Raw genomic sequence first — 17,946 nt, 5'->3', positions numbered from 1 at the left:
TGCAACTGTCCATTAATCAGCACCCTTTAAAGAAAACAAATGTTCGGGAAATCAGTCACACTGCAAATCCTATATAACGAGGCAATCTGAAATGGCATGCACTTCTTTAATAATTGCATGTTTTCTTTGGAAAGTTCTTGACAACTTTGCAAATCACAGCTTATGTGGTTTTTACACACAAGCATAAAATGACTTTTCACAATCTTGGTGTGCATTACCCCTTCCAAAGGATATTGTACCCCCCTCAAATTTGCTCTGCGGCCTGACCCACGGTGTTATCTTACTTATCTAAAAGGCAAGAAATTTTAAAATGTTCCTCCAATACTTAACTTCAAATGCTCTCATTCCCACACATTCTTCAGATTAACCCATGCAACCTAATGCCCTCTGCCTGTCTCCATTGTCCCTCATTACCTTGTGCCAACTTAGTGAACATAGAACATACAGCAGTACAGCACATTACAGGCCCTTTGGCCCATGATGTCATGCCGACCTATTATCCTACTAAGATCAACCTACTCTGTATATCCTACATTTTGCTATCCTCCATGTGCCTATCCAAGAGTTGCTTAAAAGCCTCTAAAGTATCTGACTCCACTACCACTGCCGGCAGTACGTTCCACACACCCACCACTCTTTGTAAAGAACATCTGACATCTCCTGTATACCTTCCTCTAATCACCCTAAATTTATGACCCCTCTTAATAGCCATTTCCGCCCTGGGAAAAAGTCTCTTCTATCCATCAATCTTTACCTCTTCAACCACCATTGCCAATTCATTGACTATCCTGAATGAGTGCAACTCCAATAACATTCAAGAAGCTTACCACCTTGAAAGACAAAGCAGTCTGCTTGATTGGCACCCAATCCAACACCTTCAACGCTTATTTTCTCCACTGCAAAAATGCAGTGGCAGCAGTATGTATCATCTACAAGACACAGCAGGCCAAGGCACCTTAGATATCAGCTCCAAACAGGCCACCTCTGCTGCCTGGAAGGATAAGTGCAGATAAACGGCACACCACCAGCTGAAAATTCACTTCCAACCATACACTGTCTTGACTTGGAACTATATTGCCATTCCAGTACTGTCACTGGGTCAATCTTCTCCACAGTGAATCATCCAAAAGGGCCGGCCCTTCCAAAGGATGCCTAACCCCACCCTCAAAGGATACAAGATGCCATTTCACCACCCAACGAAGACCTAAGATCATACCCACAGAGATACCTCAGCTTGCCAAACTGATATCCTGAACTGAATTAATTGCATTGAGAATAAACCTGCTTTTATCTGGTCTAATCTCCATCCTTAGGGTATGAGACACCAGGGATGCCAAAATCCCATTTCTGTAAAAGCAGCTGCTCATTTAAAAGGTCAAATTTCTCCAAGAATTTCTCCTACCCCTAAAGCTGGCTCTGCGAAAATGAAAGAAATTGGGCTTGGAACTTGTGAGTCTGAACAAATTCTTACATTTTCACAGCAGCAAAGATTTCTACTGTATGGTGAATATCAAGGCCTGTGATTTTGGAAGTTTGGGATGGCCTGTTTCTGAATCATTTTAGATGCCTGCTGTGGTAGGTATTTTTCTTAATAAAACTGCATTTTGCAATCATTTAGTTGATACCAAGTACAAGTTTTTAATTAATTTTGAACATCAACTGAAAGAAAAGATTTGGAGAAATAAAGGACATTTTAACTCTAACTTGTAACCTTATCCAGACAGAAAGTGCTTCTAGCGAGTTTTGAGAAGATTTGTAGCTCAGGTTGAGGTTCTGGATGTGAGTTTGCTCGCTGAGCTGGAAGGTTAGTTTTCAGACGTTTCGTCACCATTCTAAGCAACATCATCAGTGAGCCTCCGACGGAGCGCTGGTGTTATGTCCCACTTTCTATTTATCTGGTTAGGTTTCCTTTGGTTGGTGACGTCATTTCCTGTTCTTTTTCTCAGGGGATGGTAGATTGGCTCCAAATCAATGTGTTTGTTGATGGAGTTCCGGTTGGAATGCTATGCTTCCAGGAATGAACATCAACTAGCCACAAAATGACATGACCCACTATCACTCGTATCCTTACATACAGGTAAGGAAGGACACCACTTTGATTGGGACAACACATCCATCCTAGGACAAGCCAAACAGAGATATGTACGAGAATTCCTAGAAGCATGGCATTCCAACCGAAACTCCATCAACAAACACATTGATTTGGAGCCAATCTACCATCCCCTGAGAAAAAGAACAGGAAATGACATCACCAACCCAAGGAAACCTAACCAGATAAATAGAAAGCAGGACATAACACCAGCGCTTCGTCAGAGGCTCACTGATGACGTTACGTAGTATGGTGACGAAACATCTGGGAACAAACCGGCAAGCTCAGTGAACTAGCTTACATCTCGAACACAATAAAGACCCACTCTCTTCTGGACCGAGAGGAGGAGAGTGCTATCTTGGAGGTGAAAGGAGGACGTCGGGTTGGCTGTGCACCCTTGCGACCAGTGGATCTTAATGCTGCCTTCGGCCTAACGCTGGTTCAGGGGAGCAGCCAACCTGCAACGATGGCTGCGGCAAGTGCTCGTGCCCCAGGTCAGGGGGTCCGGAACACCATCCGTGTTTCTGTAAAGAAGGTGGATGAAGGTGCACCTGTGGACCGCACCTTCTTCGTGAAGAGGGTCCTGTTGGACTGTTGTGGGTTTGCTGCTGCGGACATTTACTGCCTGCAGGATTTCCCCGGAGGAGGTTTTTACGATGTGACCTTCCGGAGTGCCAAGCTTTGCGAGTGCTTCCTGGAGGTTTTCAAGGAGAAAGGAGGTGAGGGCCCCCTCTCTGTATTGACCGCTGTCCCACTGTTTGTGATGCCAGCACAGAGGAGCCGTATGGTGACTGTACACATGTACAACCCGCATGTGCCAGCAGTTGATGTCCTGACCTTCCTCGGAAGGTACGTGAAGATGTAAGGGGACCTAACTGACATCGTGGACCCCTTTGGCATCTGGACGAATAAGAGGCAGGTCAAGGTGACGCTGAGGATGGGCGCAGACGGGAATGTCGCACACCCACCGTCCAGCTTCGCGATCGGCGGGAGCAGGGGCTACCTGACCTATGCAGGGCAACCTAAAGTCTGCCATGCCTGTGGTAGGTCAGGTCACATGGCGGCCGACTGCAAAGCCACCATCTGCAGGAACTGCAGGGAGGAGGGACACCTTGCAAAGGATTGCCCACGAGAGAGAAGCTGCAACCTTTGCGGGGAAGCGGGCCACTTTTATAGGGCATGCCCGCGGCGGGGGACCACCTACGCCCAGGTCACCGGCAGGGGAAATGCGGGGCCAGCCCCCCCGGAGGAGAGGAAGGCACCAGGGCCCAGCAAGGACCCCACTAATGTGCAGGAGGGCCAGGCCGTGCAGGAGGGCCCAGCCCTGCAGGATGGGCCCGAGGTCAGCAAAGCACCCCTGCAGGCTTCGATCCCCCCCCGACAACCCGGAGCCAATGGAGGCGGCGACAGGCGACCCAGGGGAGTGGACAACAGTCCGGACAGCGAGGAGGAAGGTGCGTCGATGGGCCCAGGAACCGCAACCATCAGGCGGGAAGAGGCAGCTACAGGAGGGCTATAAAGAGCTCCTCTGACGAGGAGGATTCGGAGAGGGCCCACCCGAAGCAGAAGTTAAAGGTCTCGAGGGGGAAGGAAAGCAGCACCCTGCTTCCAGGTGACGGGAGGCGTCCTGAGGCTCCCTCCGACACCCAGTCAAGTGCCGCTGGAGCACTGGAGGGCCCCCCGGAACTTCCAGGCGGGAAGGAGGAAACAGCGCGCCCCCAGCCTGACCCGGAGCCGGACCCTCCTGCCTCCGCACCCCTGACGGGGGTTGCCACCCGGAAGGCAGCACGGACGGTTTCCTGAGCCCAGAGAGCATCCAGCAGTTAGCCCAGGCAATGGGCATGAAGGGACAGATGGAGGGGCTGGACCTTGGACTTGGGGAGGGTACTGCGGTCACTGCCCACAATGGGGGTACGAGTTGCGAGCATTAATGTGCGCAGCGTCAAGTCAACCACGAGATGTGTGTCCACGTTGGCCTACCTGACCACCATCAAGGCGGACCTCCTGTTTCTGCAGGAGTGCGGGATACCGCACCTCGGCAGGTACGGGAAATGGTCCGGCGCCTGGACCTGTGGGCCTTCGATCTGGTCGGGGTGTAATGACTGTCGCTCCTCGGGCCCGGCTATTCTGCTGCGGGGGCGCGACTTCACCATCTCTCAAGTTCAGGAGGTGGTGGGGGGGGCGGCGCCTCCTAGTGGCTGACATCACCTACAGGAATGTTCCCCTGAGGCTGATCAACGTGTACGCCCCAGCGGTACGGAGTGAGCGGTTGGCCGTCCTGCAGCGGCTTCCATCCCTGCTGGCTACGTCCAGGCCGGTCATCCTAGGCGGAGACTTCAACTGCATCATTGATGCAGATGGAAGATCCGGCGTGGGGACAGCGGGTAGGGGGATTCAACTGGACGTCACGTCCAGATTCCTGATGGGCACGGTGAAGGACGCCAAGCTGCTCGACGTCTTCAGCACCCCTGCAGACGGAGCGCAGCAGAGGTACACCTGTATGCGGCCAGACGGGTCTATCTGCTCAAGGGTAGACTTCCTGTTTGTGTCAAGGATGTTCTCGGTCAGGTCCACCGGCGTCGAGCCGGTGTTCTTCTCTGACCACTGCCTCCTGCTGGCCGACTGTCACTTACAGGACGACCAGCCAGCCGGCAAGGGGACGTGGAAGCTCAACACGACTCTGTTGACCCCAGAGAATGTCGAGGAGCTTAAGAGGGTGTACGCCGGTTGGAGAACCGTGAAACCCCTCTTTGAGTCTCCAGGCGACTGGTGGGAGACGGTGAAGGAGAACATCAAGAGGTTCTTTGTCCTCAAGGGTGTTCAGAAGGCAAGAGAGAGGCGGGGAAAGCTGTCGTGACTCCAGAAAAGGGTGCAGAACCTGCTCCTTCTGCAGTTGATGGGGGTCGATGTCACGGAGGACCTCCGCGAGGTGAGGGGCCAGCAAGCCTCGCTCTTCGCCGCGGAGGCCTCCAGGATAATCTTCCGGTCCAGGGTCCGCTCCGTGGAGCAGGACGAGACGTGCTCGCGTTTCGCACAAAGAGAGCTCTGTGCTTAGCCGGCTGAAGGAGGACGTCGTCTCGGCCCGACGTTTTGAGGATCAGCAGATCCTTCTATGCCGGACTGTACGACACGAAGCCCACGGACAGCACGGCCTCCGAGTCGTTCCTGTCGTCTATCACGGAGGTCTTAGACGACGGCACGAGGGAGTGGCTGGACCGGCCGATATCTCTGGACGAGCTGGCCAGAGCCTTCAAGTCCTTGGAGAAGAATAGGACTCCCGGAAGTGACGGCTTACCGGTCGAGCTGTATTCCGCTCTGTGGGGCCTGGTCGGCCAGGACCTGCTGAAGGTGTACGATAGTGCGCTTCGGGCAGGGGAAATGTGCAAGCCCATGAGGGAGGGCATCATCACCCTCATTTACAAGAGGAAGGGGGAGAGGGAAGAAATTAAGAATTGGCGTCCCATTTCACTTTTGAACGTGGACTACAAAATCCTGGCTAAGGTCATTGCCAACCGGGTCAGGTCTGTCCTGGAGTCAGTGATTCACCCGACCAAACCTGTGCTGTGCCGGGCAGGAAGATCGCTGAGAGCCTCGCGCTCATCAGGGATACGATCGCCTACGTACAGGACAGGCGGATGGACACCTGCCTCGTCAGCCTGGACCAGGAGAAGGCCTTCGACAGGGTCTCTCATGCTTACATGAGGGACGTCCTCTCCAAATTGGGGATCGGGGAGGGCATCCGCAATTGGATCCGGCTGCTCTACGCCAACATCGTTAGCGCAGTCTCGATCAACGGGTGGGAATCAGACAGTTTTTCTGTTAGATCTGGAGTCAGGCAGGGCTGCCCACTCTCTCCTGCCTTGTTCGTGTGCTGTGTGGAGCCCTTCGCTGCCTCCATCAGGAAGGACGTGAGCCCGAAGGGCGTGACTATCCCAGGCAGTGGAGGCCTTCAGGTCAAGACCTCCCTGTACATGGACGATGTCGCCGTCTTCCGCACCGATCGTCGGTCGGTGAGTAGACTATTGGACATCAGAGGCCAGTTTGAACTGGCCTCGGGTGCCAAAGTCAATAGGGGTAAGAGCGAGGTCATGTTCTTCGGGAACTGGGACGACCGCTCCTTCATCCCCTTCACCCCCTTCACCGTCAGGACAGACTACCTGAAGGTGCTGGGTGTTTGGTTTGGTGGAGCTGGGGCATGCACTAAGACTTGGGAGGAGCGTATCGCCAAATTGAAGCAGTAGCTGGGCAGGTGGACGCTCCGGCCCCTCTCCATCGCGGGTAAGAACCTGGTTGTCAGGTGCGAGGGGCTTTCGGTACTGTTGTATGTGGCACAGGCCTGACCTATTCCCTGGACCTGCGCCGCTGCAGTCACCCGGGCCATCTTCCACTTCATTTGGTGATCGAGGATGGACCGGGTCCGCAGAGACACCATGTACAAAGACCTGGGAAATGGGGGAAAGGGCGTACCGATCGCCACCCTCGCCCTGACGGCTATCTTTGTGTGTGGCTGCATCAAGCTGTGCGTAGATCCTCAGTATGCAAACACCAAGTGTCACTACTTACTGAGGTTCTACCTGTCCCCGGTGTTGCGAAGGGTGGGCCTGGCCTCGTTGCCGCGGAACGCTCCGAGTAGATGGACCGTTCCGTACCCCCTGTCCTTCGTGGAGAAATTTTTGAAAGGAAACACCTTTGACCACAAGGCCGTCAGGCAGTGGTCAGCACATAGTATCCTCAGGACCCTTCGGGAACAGGAGAGGGTGGATCCCGTTGTGTGGTTCCCCACGCAGACTGCCAAAGTCATCTGGCAGAATGCGTCATTGCCAGACCTTTCAAACAAGCACAAGGACATTGCTTGGCTGGCGGTGAGAGGGGCTCTGCCAGTGAGATCCTTTATGCATGCCCGGAATCTCTGCACCACCGCACGCTGCCCTCGAGGTGGCTGCAGGGGGGACGAGACTGTCGATCACCTCCTTCTGGAGTGTGCCTGTGCGCAGGAGGTCTGGAGGGGGATGCAGTGGTATTTGTCGAGGTTCGTCCCGAGCAGCTCCGTGACGCGGGACTCCGTGCTCTACGGGCTGTTTCCGGGGACGCACATCGAGACCAACATCAACTGCGCCTGGAGGACCATCAATGTGGTGAAAGACGCTCTTTGGTCTGCCCGCAACTTGCTGGTCTGCCAGCTGAAAGAACTGACCCCGACCGAGTGTTGCAGACTGGCACACTCCAAGGTCCAGGACTACGTGCTGAGGGACGCACTAAAGCTTGGGGCAGCCGCCGCCGAGGCGCGCTGGGGAAAGACCACCGTATGAAACCCCTCGTCCAGAATAGGAAAAAGGGCCCTATCTGGTAACTGGGCCCAGCTGGCGCCTTCCCCAACTGGTCAGGGGGCCAACTGGGATTGTGCGGGGTGACGACTGCCGGGGCGGTTTCTTTGCTTTGTTTTTTTTTCTCTGTTTTGTTTTTTTCCTTTAGTTGGTGTACGTACCCCCGGGTAACCCGGAGCGGCTTGCATGACTGGGTAGGTGTATAAATGTTTTATTTTTTGTACATTCTATGAATAAAGCATATTTTTTCAAATAAAAAAAAGTGACGAAACGTCTGAAAACGAACCTTCCAGCTCAGCGAGCAAACTCACATCCAGAAAGTGCTTCTATTATACAGTCATGTGCTTTTAGTTAGCTTGGCTTTTTATTAACTTAAATCCTGCATTTAAAGCCTCAAAGCAGGGGTTTAAGATTAAACCTCAATGAATGCCAATATTACCCAGCGAGATATATTATCAGTATTATTTTGAATGCTTTCTTCTGCTGAATTACGTAGACTAACTAATGATATCTATCCATGGAAACAGTTCAGTTTTTTTAGGGAAAAACCTTAATGCTGCCATTAGTATAGTTTTAAATTTTGAATGTACCACAGCAAATTATCAATGCAAATAAAGTGGTTTCTACTGATATCACAGGTAGTGATATCAGTAGAGCACTGTAGCTGGCATCAGTTAATATTTCATGTTGTGGTGGCGAGCACCTGAAGGAGGCAGTATTGCACTCATTTGAGTTACATTGAATGGATTTATAATATAACCAATCAACAACCAGCTTTAAAATGAAATTTATGGAAATGTTCCACAGCTATCCTTTAAGCTTGCAATTTTCTAAAATTAAAAGCTCTGACAGACATTAACATATCCAAATTCTGTTTTCTTACATCTGAATTCCAGGAATGTAGCTTTAAAATGATCCCAGTTTAGTTTCCTATATTATTTTGCTATCATTTCCTATACATAGGACGTTTCCCTGTATTTCACTCTTTAGCACAAGATACATTTTCCCACTGGTTCTTCAATAATTCACGTTTCTGTGGTAACGAAAGGGTATAAGCCCTCCTCAATAATTTAGCTAACACTCTTAAAGCTTTGTCTTTGACATTCTATCTGTTTCCTGTACTTGCGGTCATGAGGAAGAGAATTGTTTTGATCATGTGGGGAAGCAAACTCAACTGGTCTGTGGTATATGTTCAGCCATTCGGAGAATGAGCTACATTTTCTTGATGTAGGAGTTAGAGAATCTGCACAAAATGTCACAGAGGCTGACAGTAGTTAGCCTCCAGTTGCTGCTGGGAAAGTACAGTTGAGACTGGCATGGATTCTGGAGGTTGGTTTCCAGTGAATAGTTTGAAATATTTGGTGAGACGGCATTACAGTGGATCCTACCAGGTACGAACAGGTAAATGGAGACAGTATGCCTTTTCATTATACATCCTGAACTGTGATATTTTCCTCACTGCTCAAAGCTGAGATGTATTATCTTAATATTGTTTTTGCCTAAATTATGCCTTAGGCAATTTTTAAACAGAAATCCCCAAGTTTAAAAGTACATATTAGTGAAAAAACTGCTGATTGCAGTTGTAGGGTACTCCTCTATTTGCTAGCCTAGAATTGTTCTGGTAAAGTTTCCAGTATTTTAATACGTTGTGATATAATACTGGTTGACAGTGTTTAACAGCAGCATAGACAGATAAGTTGGAAGTTAGTATAGTGGCCAAATTCTCAACACTGCTCAGTTGGTAAATGTATTGCCCATGTGAATTTACATTCAGACCAAGAACATTTGAAAGTAAGTAGTCTACTGACATTTACTGACACAATGTGGCATTAATAACAGACTCAGTATTTTCAGCGAGGACAGGGAACAGTAAATATCTGGTCACTTTTATACTTGTGTACTTAGTATAGTGGGGATTGTTTGTTATTCACAAAGCGCGTGCAACAGGGAACCAAGATTAATAGTACCGAAGTGTTTGTATTACTTTGAAGCATTGTTTTGCATCAATTTATGTTATAAAGCCTACAAGTTACATTCCAAAAACAGCAATAAATCAAGAAATGGAAGGGAAGGAGGAATTCAGGAAATTATAATCAACAGAGAAGTGGCCCTGAATAAATTGTTGGGTCCGTGGGCTGACAAGGGCAAGGCCATTTGGGAGAGCTGTTAGAAAGCACTTATACACGCAAAGAATATTGGAGGTTTGGAGTTTTTCTTCAAAAAATGGCCGATGCTAATCAGTTGTTCAGTTTAAATCTGAGCTAGACAAAGTTTGATTTTGCAAGAGTATCAAGGGATATTACTCCAAGCTTGGCATATGGAGTTAGAGCACAGATCAGTTATAGTGGAGCAGGCTGAAGGGGCTGAATGGCTTATTCCTGTTCCCATGTTCCTAAGTATTAGGTCTAGATGGACTTCATCCCAAGATCTTTAAAGAAGTGGCTAGGGACATGCTTATACATTAATTTTAATATTTCAAAACTCCCTAAATCTGGGAACATCCCTTGATATTGGGAGGTAAGAAATGTAACTCCTTTATTTGAAAAAGGAGAGAGATGGAAAACAGGAAACTACGAGCCAGTTCGTTTAATATGTCAAGGAGAAAATGTTAGAAGCTATTATTTAATAAGTTATTGTGCTTAGATAAATTCAAAGTAATCAGGCAGAGTCAACATTATTTTGTGAAAAGGGAATCATGTTAAACCATCTATCAGAGTTCTTTTACAAAATAACGTGCTTTGGACAAAGGGGAAAAAGCAGGTGTTATTTGCTTAGATCTCTAGAAGCCATATTAGCATTTACAGAAGATTGGCTGGATAACAGGAAGCAGCCAGTAGACACAAAATGAATCTTTTTCAGTTTGGCAGGATGAGAGTTGTACCACAGGGGTCAGTGATGGGACCTCACCTGTTGATAATCTACATAAATGGTTTGGATGATGATATGCTCAATAAATTTGCTGATGACACAAAGAAAGATAGGAAAGGAAGTTGCTGGAAAAGCTCAGCAGGTCTTGCTGTACCTGCATTCTATCCTAATAAAAACTGGAAGACCTGTAGATGCTGTAAATCAGGAACAAAAACAAAGTAACTGGAAAAGCTCAGCAGGTCTAGCAGCATCTGTGAAGAAAAAATGAGAGTTAATGTTTTGGGTCCGGTGACCGTTCCTCAGAATTGAGAAAATTGGACCCGAAATGTTAACTCTCATTTTTCTTCACAGACGTTGCCAGACCTGCTCAGCTTTTCCAGTTATGGCATAAATGAGCAAAGCTAATAGAATGTTATTGTTTACCATGAGGGGATTTGAGTACAAAAGTAGGAAGGCTGTGCTTTTCACCAGGGCACGGATGAGACCATGTCTGGCGTATTGTTTACTGTATTATTCACCTTATTTAAGGAAATATGTAAATATGTTGGAAACAGTTCAAATATTCTTTGCGTGTATAAGTGCTTATCTGACTTAATCCTGGATTGGACAGTGTGTCTTATGAGGAAAGGTTAGACATGCTTGGTTTCTAACTGCTGGATTTCAGAATGTAAGAGCTAAATTGCATGAAACATATAAAGTTCTCAGGCAGAGATAGTAGGAAATTCTGATGCTTGAGTCCGAAGAAGGGTTCAGACCCGAAACGTCAGCTTTCCTGCTCCTCTGATACTGCCTGGCCTGCTGTGTTCCTCCAGATGCACACCTTGTTATCTAAAGTTCTCAGGCACCTTGATTGGATAGATACGGAGAGACCTTTTCCTCTAATGGGATAATCTAAAACTTGGGCTCACTGTGCTTGCCTATTTAAGAGATGAGGTGATTTCTTTTTCCCCACAGGGAGTCATGAATCTTAGAAAATCTCTTAGGCAGTGGAAGCCAAATCTTTGACTATTTTTAAGGCAGAGTTGGATGGATTCTTGTTAAGCACGGAAGTGAAAGGCTGTTAGTGTAGGAAGGAATGTGAATTTGGAGTTACAGTCATGATCTCCTTAACTGGTGGAGTAGATATTTTCTAATTAACTTGTTCAGAGATATTATCAGACACCTCTGGAGCAGGTGGCTCTTGAACTCGTGTCTCCTGGCTCAAAGGTATGGACATTACCACTACACCACAAGAACCTACTAACTAGTGGAACAGACCTGCGAGGCTAATGGCCTACACCTGCTCCTTGTTCATATGTTCGTAAGATGAAATCATTTCTGAATTGGGGAGAAGATGAGAGATTAGGTGCATAAACTGTTTTCTTTTATAAAATATATTCACTGATAGCTGGTGTATTAAAGTAGTTCAAAACCATGAGGATTTCTTTTGGTTTGATATGTGTAGTTTGAAGCTGTTTGACATACATAGACTTAAGTTGATTTTTTACAAAAATTTGAGGTACGCTAATGCGTCATTTATCGATACAGGCCATGTTTTGCCTTTTCGGTAGTTAATGCACCTTTTTTCTTCTTTTATTCAAGTATTATGTCTCAGTCAATCCTATCCAGAGAAGTCCATGAATTTAGCTAAAGTAATAAATTAAAGGCAAGATTAGAGTTCTGTGGTCATTTAAGAAACAAATATAAGTGGGAAAAGGTACATTCTAGAGGTGAAAATTAATTTTTTCAAAAATTCAGTCGCAGGACCTGTGTGTCACTGGCTGGCGAGCACTTATGCCCATAGCTAGTTGCCCTTCTGAAGTTTGTTGCGAGTTGCCTTCTTGAATCGCTACAGTTCATGTGCTGTAGATAGATCCACACTGCCATGATGGAAGGAAAATGGAATATATACAGGGAACATAATTGTTTTATTGGAAAAAGAAATTCTTGTCATCAGAAATGGAGATTAATTTTGCAAGCTGAATTCCTAGGTTAGGAGCATTTGCTTTCTGGTCAGAGATTTGTCTTTGGACCTTGACCATAATGACTGAACTAAAAGTACTTAATTAGCTGTGAAGCATTTTAGAATTCCTTGAGATCATGAAAAATGCTGGACATATGTAGGATTTTTCTTAACATGACAATTCTCACTGCTAGTGAGTTAAATCTCAAGCCTGGAAAAAAAGTTCATCAGCAGTTTTTGGCTTCACAGTTTTTTTGGCCATGTTTTCACCTAAAGACTTAAGCATAAGCTTCCTGGAGGTAACCTTTTTGTAAAAGCAAAACTAGAAGGCATAGGATTAAGGTAAAAGGGGAAAGATTTAAAAGGGACCTAAGGGGAAACTTTTTCACACAGAGGGTGGTGCATATACAGAATGAGCTGCCATAGGAAGTGGTAGAGGTGGTTACCGTTATAACATTGAAAAGACATTTGGGCAGGAATGTGAAAGGTTTAGAAGGATATGGACCAAATACAGGTAAATAGGATACCATTTGACAGAAATTGGAGTTGTATAAATCTTATAAACTTAGGATTACGTTTTGGACACCTGTTCGGCATGGACGAGTTGGACCGAAGAGTCTGTTGTGCGACGATGACCCTACAAAAGGATCTAGTTTCTCAAACAGCTTAATGCTGAGCAGTGAATAAATAAGTAGATAAGCAAATGGTAGTTATAACTTGAGGTGGAAGAATGTTTCTTAAAGTTCAGAGAATGGATCATTCATAATAGTCATAGTCCTAGAGATCTACAGCACAGCTTCTCCCTTCATGCCATGTGTATTTTCCAGTCATTTATTTCACTTTCTGGAAAATTATAATTAATAGTTGAAAAACTGGTGGATTGTACTTAATAAGCTTCTGCGAGAATACATCAATGTGTTTGAATTTTTAACCTACTTGATATCATCACTGTTACTAGATGTATGGACAACAAAATGTGAGGCTGGATGAACACAGCAGGCCAAACAGCATCTCAGGAGCACAAAAGCTGACGTTTCGGGCCTAGACCTAGAGAGGGGGATGGGGTAAGGGTTCTGGAATAAATAGGGAGAGAGGGGGAGGCGGACCGAAGATGGAGAGAAAAGAAGATAGGTGGAGAGAGTATAGGTGGGGAGGTAGGGAGGGGATAGGTCAGTCCAGGGAAGACGGACAGGTCAAGGAGGTGGGATGAGGTTAGTAGGTAGATGGGGGTGTGGCTTGGGGTGGGAGGAAGGGATGGGTGAGAGGAAGAACAGGTTAGGGAGGCGGAGACAGGTTGGACTGGTTTTGGGATGCAGTGGGTGGAGTGGAGGAGCTGGGCTGGTTGTGTGGTGCAGTGGGGGGAGGGGACGAACTGGGCTGGTTTAGGGATGCAGTAGGGGAAGGGGAGATTTTGAAACTGGTGAAGTCCACATTGATACCATTCTTCTACCGGGAACCTAACCCTCCCTCCACTGACCCCTTCACCCGCTTCCAATACAAGTCCTCCTCCTGGACACCACCCCCAGGCCTCCTACCCTCCCTCGACCTCTTCATCTCTAACTGCCGTCGAGACATTAACCGCCTCAACCTCTCCACCCCTCTCACCCACTCCAACCTCTCCCCTGCAGAACGGGCAGCCCTCCGCTCCCTCCGCTCCAACCCCAACCTCACCATCAAACCCGCAGACAAGGGTGGCGCAGTGGTAGTATGACGCACTGACCTCTACATCGCCGAGGCCAGACGCCAACTCTCCGACACCACCTCCTACCGCCCCCTCGATCATGACCCCACACCCGAGCACCAAACCATCATCTCCAACACCATTCATGACCTCATCACCTCAGGGGACCTCCCACCCACAGCCTCCAACCTCATTGTTCCCCAACCCCGCACGGCCCGTTTCTATCTCCTTCCCAAAATCCACAAACCTGCCTGCCCCGGTCGACCAATCGTCTCAGCCTGCTCCTGCCCCACCGAACTCATCTCCACCTATCTGGACTCCATTTTCTCCCCCTTGGTCCAGGAACTCCCCACCTACGTCTGTGACACCACCCACGCCCTCCACCTCCCCCAGGACTTCCAATTCCCTGGCCCCCAACACCTCATCTTCACCATGGACGTCCAGTCCCTATACACCTGCATTCCGCATGCAGATGGCCTCAAGGCCCTCCGCTTCTTCCTGTCCCGCAGGCCCGACCAGTCCCCCTCCACCGACACCCTTATCCGCCTAGCCGAACTCGTCCTCACCCTCAACAACGTCTCTTTTGACTCCTCCCACTTCCTACAGACTAAGGGGGTGGCCATGGGCACCCGCATGGGCCCCAGCTATGCCTGCCTCTTTGTAGGTTACGTGGAACAGTCCCTCTTCCGCACCTACACAGGTCCCAAAGCCCACCTCTTCCTCCGGTACATTGATGACTCTATTGGCGCCGCCTTTTGCTCCCCAGAGGAGCTCGAACAGTTCATCCACTTCATCAACACCTTCCACCCCAACCTTCAGTTCACCTGGGCCATCTCCAGCACATCCCTCACCTTCCTGGACCTCAGTCTCCATCTCAGGCAACCAGCTTGTAACTGATGTCCATTTCAAGCCCACCGACTCCCACAGCTACCTAGAATACACCTCCTCCCACCCACCCTCCTGCAAAAATTCCTTCCCCTATTCCCAATTCCTCCGCCTTCGCCGCATCTGCTCCCAGGATGAGGCATTCCACTCCCGCACATCCCAGATGTCCAAATTCTTCAAGGACCGCAAGTTTCCCCCCACAGTGATCAAGAACGCCCTCGACCGCGTCTCCCATATTTCCCGCAACACGTCTCTCACACCCTGCCCCCGCCACAACCGCCCAAAGAGAATCCCCCTCGTTCTCACACACCACCCCACCAACCTCCGGATACAACGCATCATCCTCCGACACTTCTGCCATCTACAATCCGACCCCACCACCCAAGACATTTTTCCATCCCCACCCCTGTCTGTTTTCCGGAGAAACCACTCTCTCCGTGACTCCCTTGTTCGCTCCACACTGCCCTCCAACCCCACCACACTCGGCACCTTCCCCTGCAACCACAGGAAATGCTACACCTGCCCCCACACCTCCCCCCTCACCCCTATCCCAGGCCCCAAGATGACAATCCACATTAAGCAGAGGTTCACCTGCACATCTGCCAATGTGGTATACTGCATCCACTGTACCCGGTGTGGCTTCCTCTACATTGGGGAAACCAAGTGGAGGCTTGGAGACCGCTTTGCAGAACACCTCTGCTCAGTTCGCAACAAACTACTGCACCTCCCCGTCGCAAACCATTTCCACTCCCCCTCCCATTCTTTAGATGACATGTCTATCATGGGCGTCCTGCAGTGCCACAATGATGCCACCCGAAGATTGCAGGAACAGCAACTCATATTCCGCCTGGGAACCCTGCAGCCTAATGGTATCAATGTGGACTTCACCAGTTTCAAAATCTCCCCTTCCCCTACTGCATCCCTAAACCAGCCCAGTTCTTCCCCTCCCCCCACTGCACCACACAACCAGCCCAGCTCCTCCACTCCACCCACTGCATCCCAAAACCAGTCCAACCTGTCTCCGCCTCCCTAACCTGTTCTTCCTCCCACCCCAAGCCGCACCCCCATCTACCTACTAACCTCATCCCACCTCCTTGACCTGTCCGTCTTCCCTGGACTGACCTATCCCCTCCCTACCTCCCCACCTATACTCTCTCCACCTATCTTCTTTTCTCTCCATCTTCGGTCCGCCTCCCCATCTCTCCCTATTTATTCCAGAACCCTCACCCCATCCCCCTCTCTGATGAAAGGTCTAGGCCCGAAACTTTTGTGCTCCTGAGATGCTGCTTGGCCTGCTGTGTTCATCCAGCCTCACATTTTGTTGTCTTGGATTCTCCAGCATCTGCAGTTCCCATTATCTCTGATACTAGATGTATGGACATCCTTGTTTTGATGCTAGGTTTAAATTGACATCTGAAAAGGGGTTACCACATCACAGAGATTTCTCAGTTTTGTGGAATCTTTTGTCAACGTCAATGACTATCCAAATGATCATGAATTCCAGTCTTTATGATTCTGTTGTTTTCAGTGTTTATGATGACACTGGTTTTGATTTATTGCAGGTTACAGTGCAGTACAGTACAAATCTGTGTGTGAGATGCATGATTATTATCTTGTTTGGCAGAGTTAAACAGTGCAGACCTGAAGAACTACAACAGTGAGAACAGCATAAACAGCAATGCCAGTCTTCCCAGTGTCCAGAGCTGCAGAAAACAGGTGGAACGGCAGGTAGCTAGTTGGGCTGCTTGCTTTGAACGTCTCCTGCAAGACCCAGTTGGCATCAGATACTTCTCGGTAAGTATGCCCTACTAACTGCAATACAACTCTGAAAAGTAGTACATTTTGGAAGGTGAGCGATGTGGCAAATATCTGAACTAACTCTCTGTATACCATATCGTTGGTCATCTTCTGCCTTGCTTGTTCAAGAGATGATGCAACATTTTTTTTTCAAGGAAAGAATCAGCAAGAGAAATAGATGGAATTCGATGCCTTATAAAGTGGGTCTTTTTTTTACATTGTAAGTCTTGAATGGGTACGTTTTTAATGCTTTAATAAGTATTTGGTCCATATTTAATGTTTAAAGATTTTTGTTTTTGATTTGCATGTGCCACTCTTAAGCTTTCACAAGAGCTAGTCTCCAATTTTGATTTTGTAATTTACTTCTTTTCCAGGATTTAATTGTTCCGTGGGATAACTGCAGATAATTATTTGAAATTCCAGTAGTATAGAAGAGCAGTAAATTAACTTTATTAATTCACATTCAGATTAAATTGGTATTCCTTCACCCACATTTGAAGTCTAGTTTTTTTTTTACAGGAACTACTAAGGTTTTCCCAAAAAAAAATGAACAAATGTTCTCAAAGTTTTCATAAACAGTGTGAAAGTCCTCAGACTAGCTTCCTAGTTAAACCAAACAAGCTGAACTCTGATGACAAAATAGTTGGTGAATTACTATTACCTATTGATTTGAGTTAGGAATGGGATCCTTGCCTCTTCTAATCATTATCCAGTGATGTGCAAGAAAATTTGATTATGTTGTGCTTGGCAAAGAATGGCCTTAAATTTAGCTGTGAATGCTGTTAAGATTAAAAAGTGAACAATGACCATTATTTGCCATATTGCACAGTCCACGGAGCCTAAGTTGTTCAGTGTCTGAACATTAGTGAAGAAGTGTTAAAGGAACTTAAAAATATCTGGGTGTAGGAGCTGAAGAAATGGTCAAAGAATTTCATTGTTGGTGATCAATACCTTAGAGCTAGAGAGATCCCACAGTATCAGACCATAACTGTGAACAGTAGTGTTTAACTTGCACAGTGATGTTTAGTGAGGAAAGGAAATGAGACATGTTGGAATAAAGTCTCTATGCCCTTTTTGGGCATAATTTGGAGTCAATGATTATGATTGATTACCTAGGATAAGCGGGCAGGACATGACAAAAATAAAGTTGTTGGAAAAGCTCAGCAGGTCTGACAGCATCTGTCAAGGAGAAAACAGGGTTAACATTTTAGGCCTGGTGACCCTTCCTCAGAACACAATGGCAGCTGGGAAAATGTCAGTTTATATGCAGAAAATAGGGAGGTGGACTGATAAGAATTTGTGAAGTTAGTTATCAGGTGACCTGAGAAGATGAGGGCAAGATGATGCATTTACCTCTTAA

At 47.7% G+C, this 17,946-nt stretch overlaps 1 protein-coding gene across 3 annotated transcripts in view; it reads left to right on the top strand.

The window, feature by feature from the left end:
• The window catches only part of rgs12b (regulator of G protein signaling 12b), a 246,225-nt gene that overhangs the window by 116,056 nt on the left and 112,223 nt on the right, over nt 1-17,946 (top strand). For all 3 annotated transcript variants that reach the window (XM_059644885.1, XM_059644886.1, XM_059644887.1), the window contains exon 5: nt 16,414-16,583. In XM_059644885.1, the coding sequence (XP_059500868.1) occupies nt 16,414-16,583 (170 nt within the window). The remainder of the gene's footprint in view (nt 1-16,413; nt 16,584-17,946) is intronic.

The sequence above is a fragment of the Stegostoma tigrinum genome, chromosome 3 (genome assembly GCF_030684315.1).
Source record: "Stegostoma tigrinum isolate sSteTig4 chromosome 3, sSteTig4.hap1, whole genome shotgun sequence".
Taxonomy (NCBI): Eukaryota; Metazoa; Chordata; class Chondrichthyes; order Orectolobiformes; family Stegostomatidae; genus Stegostoma; species Stegostoma tigrinum.
Note: the sequence above shows the minus strand (reverse complement) of the source record. Positions and strands in the feature narration are given on the sequence as shown.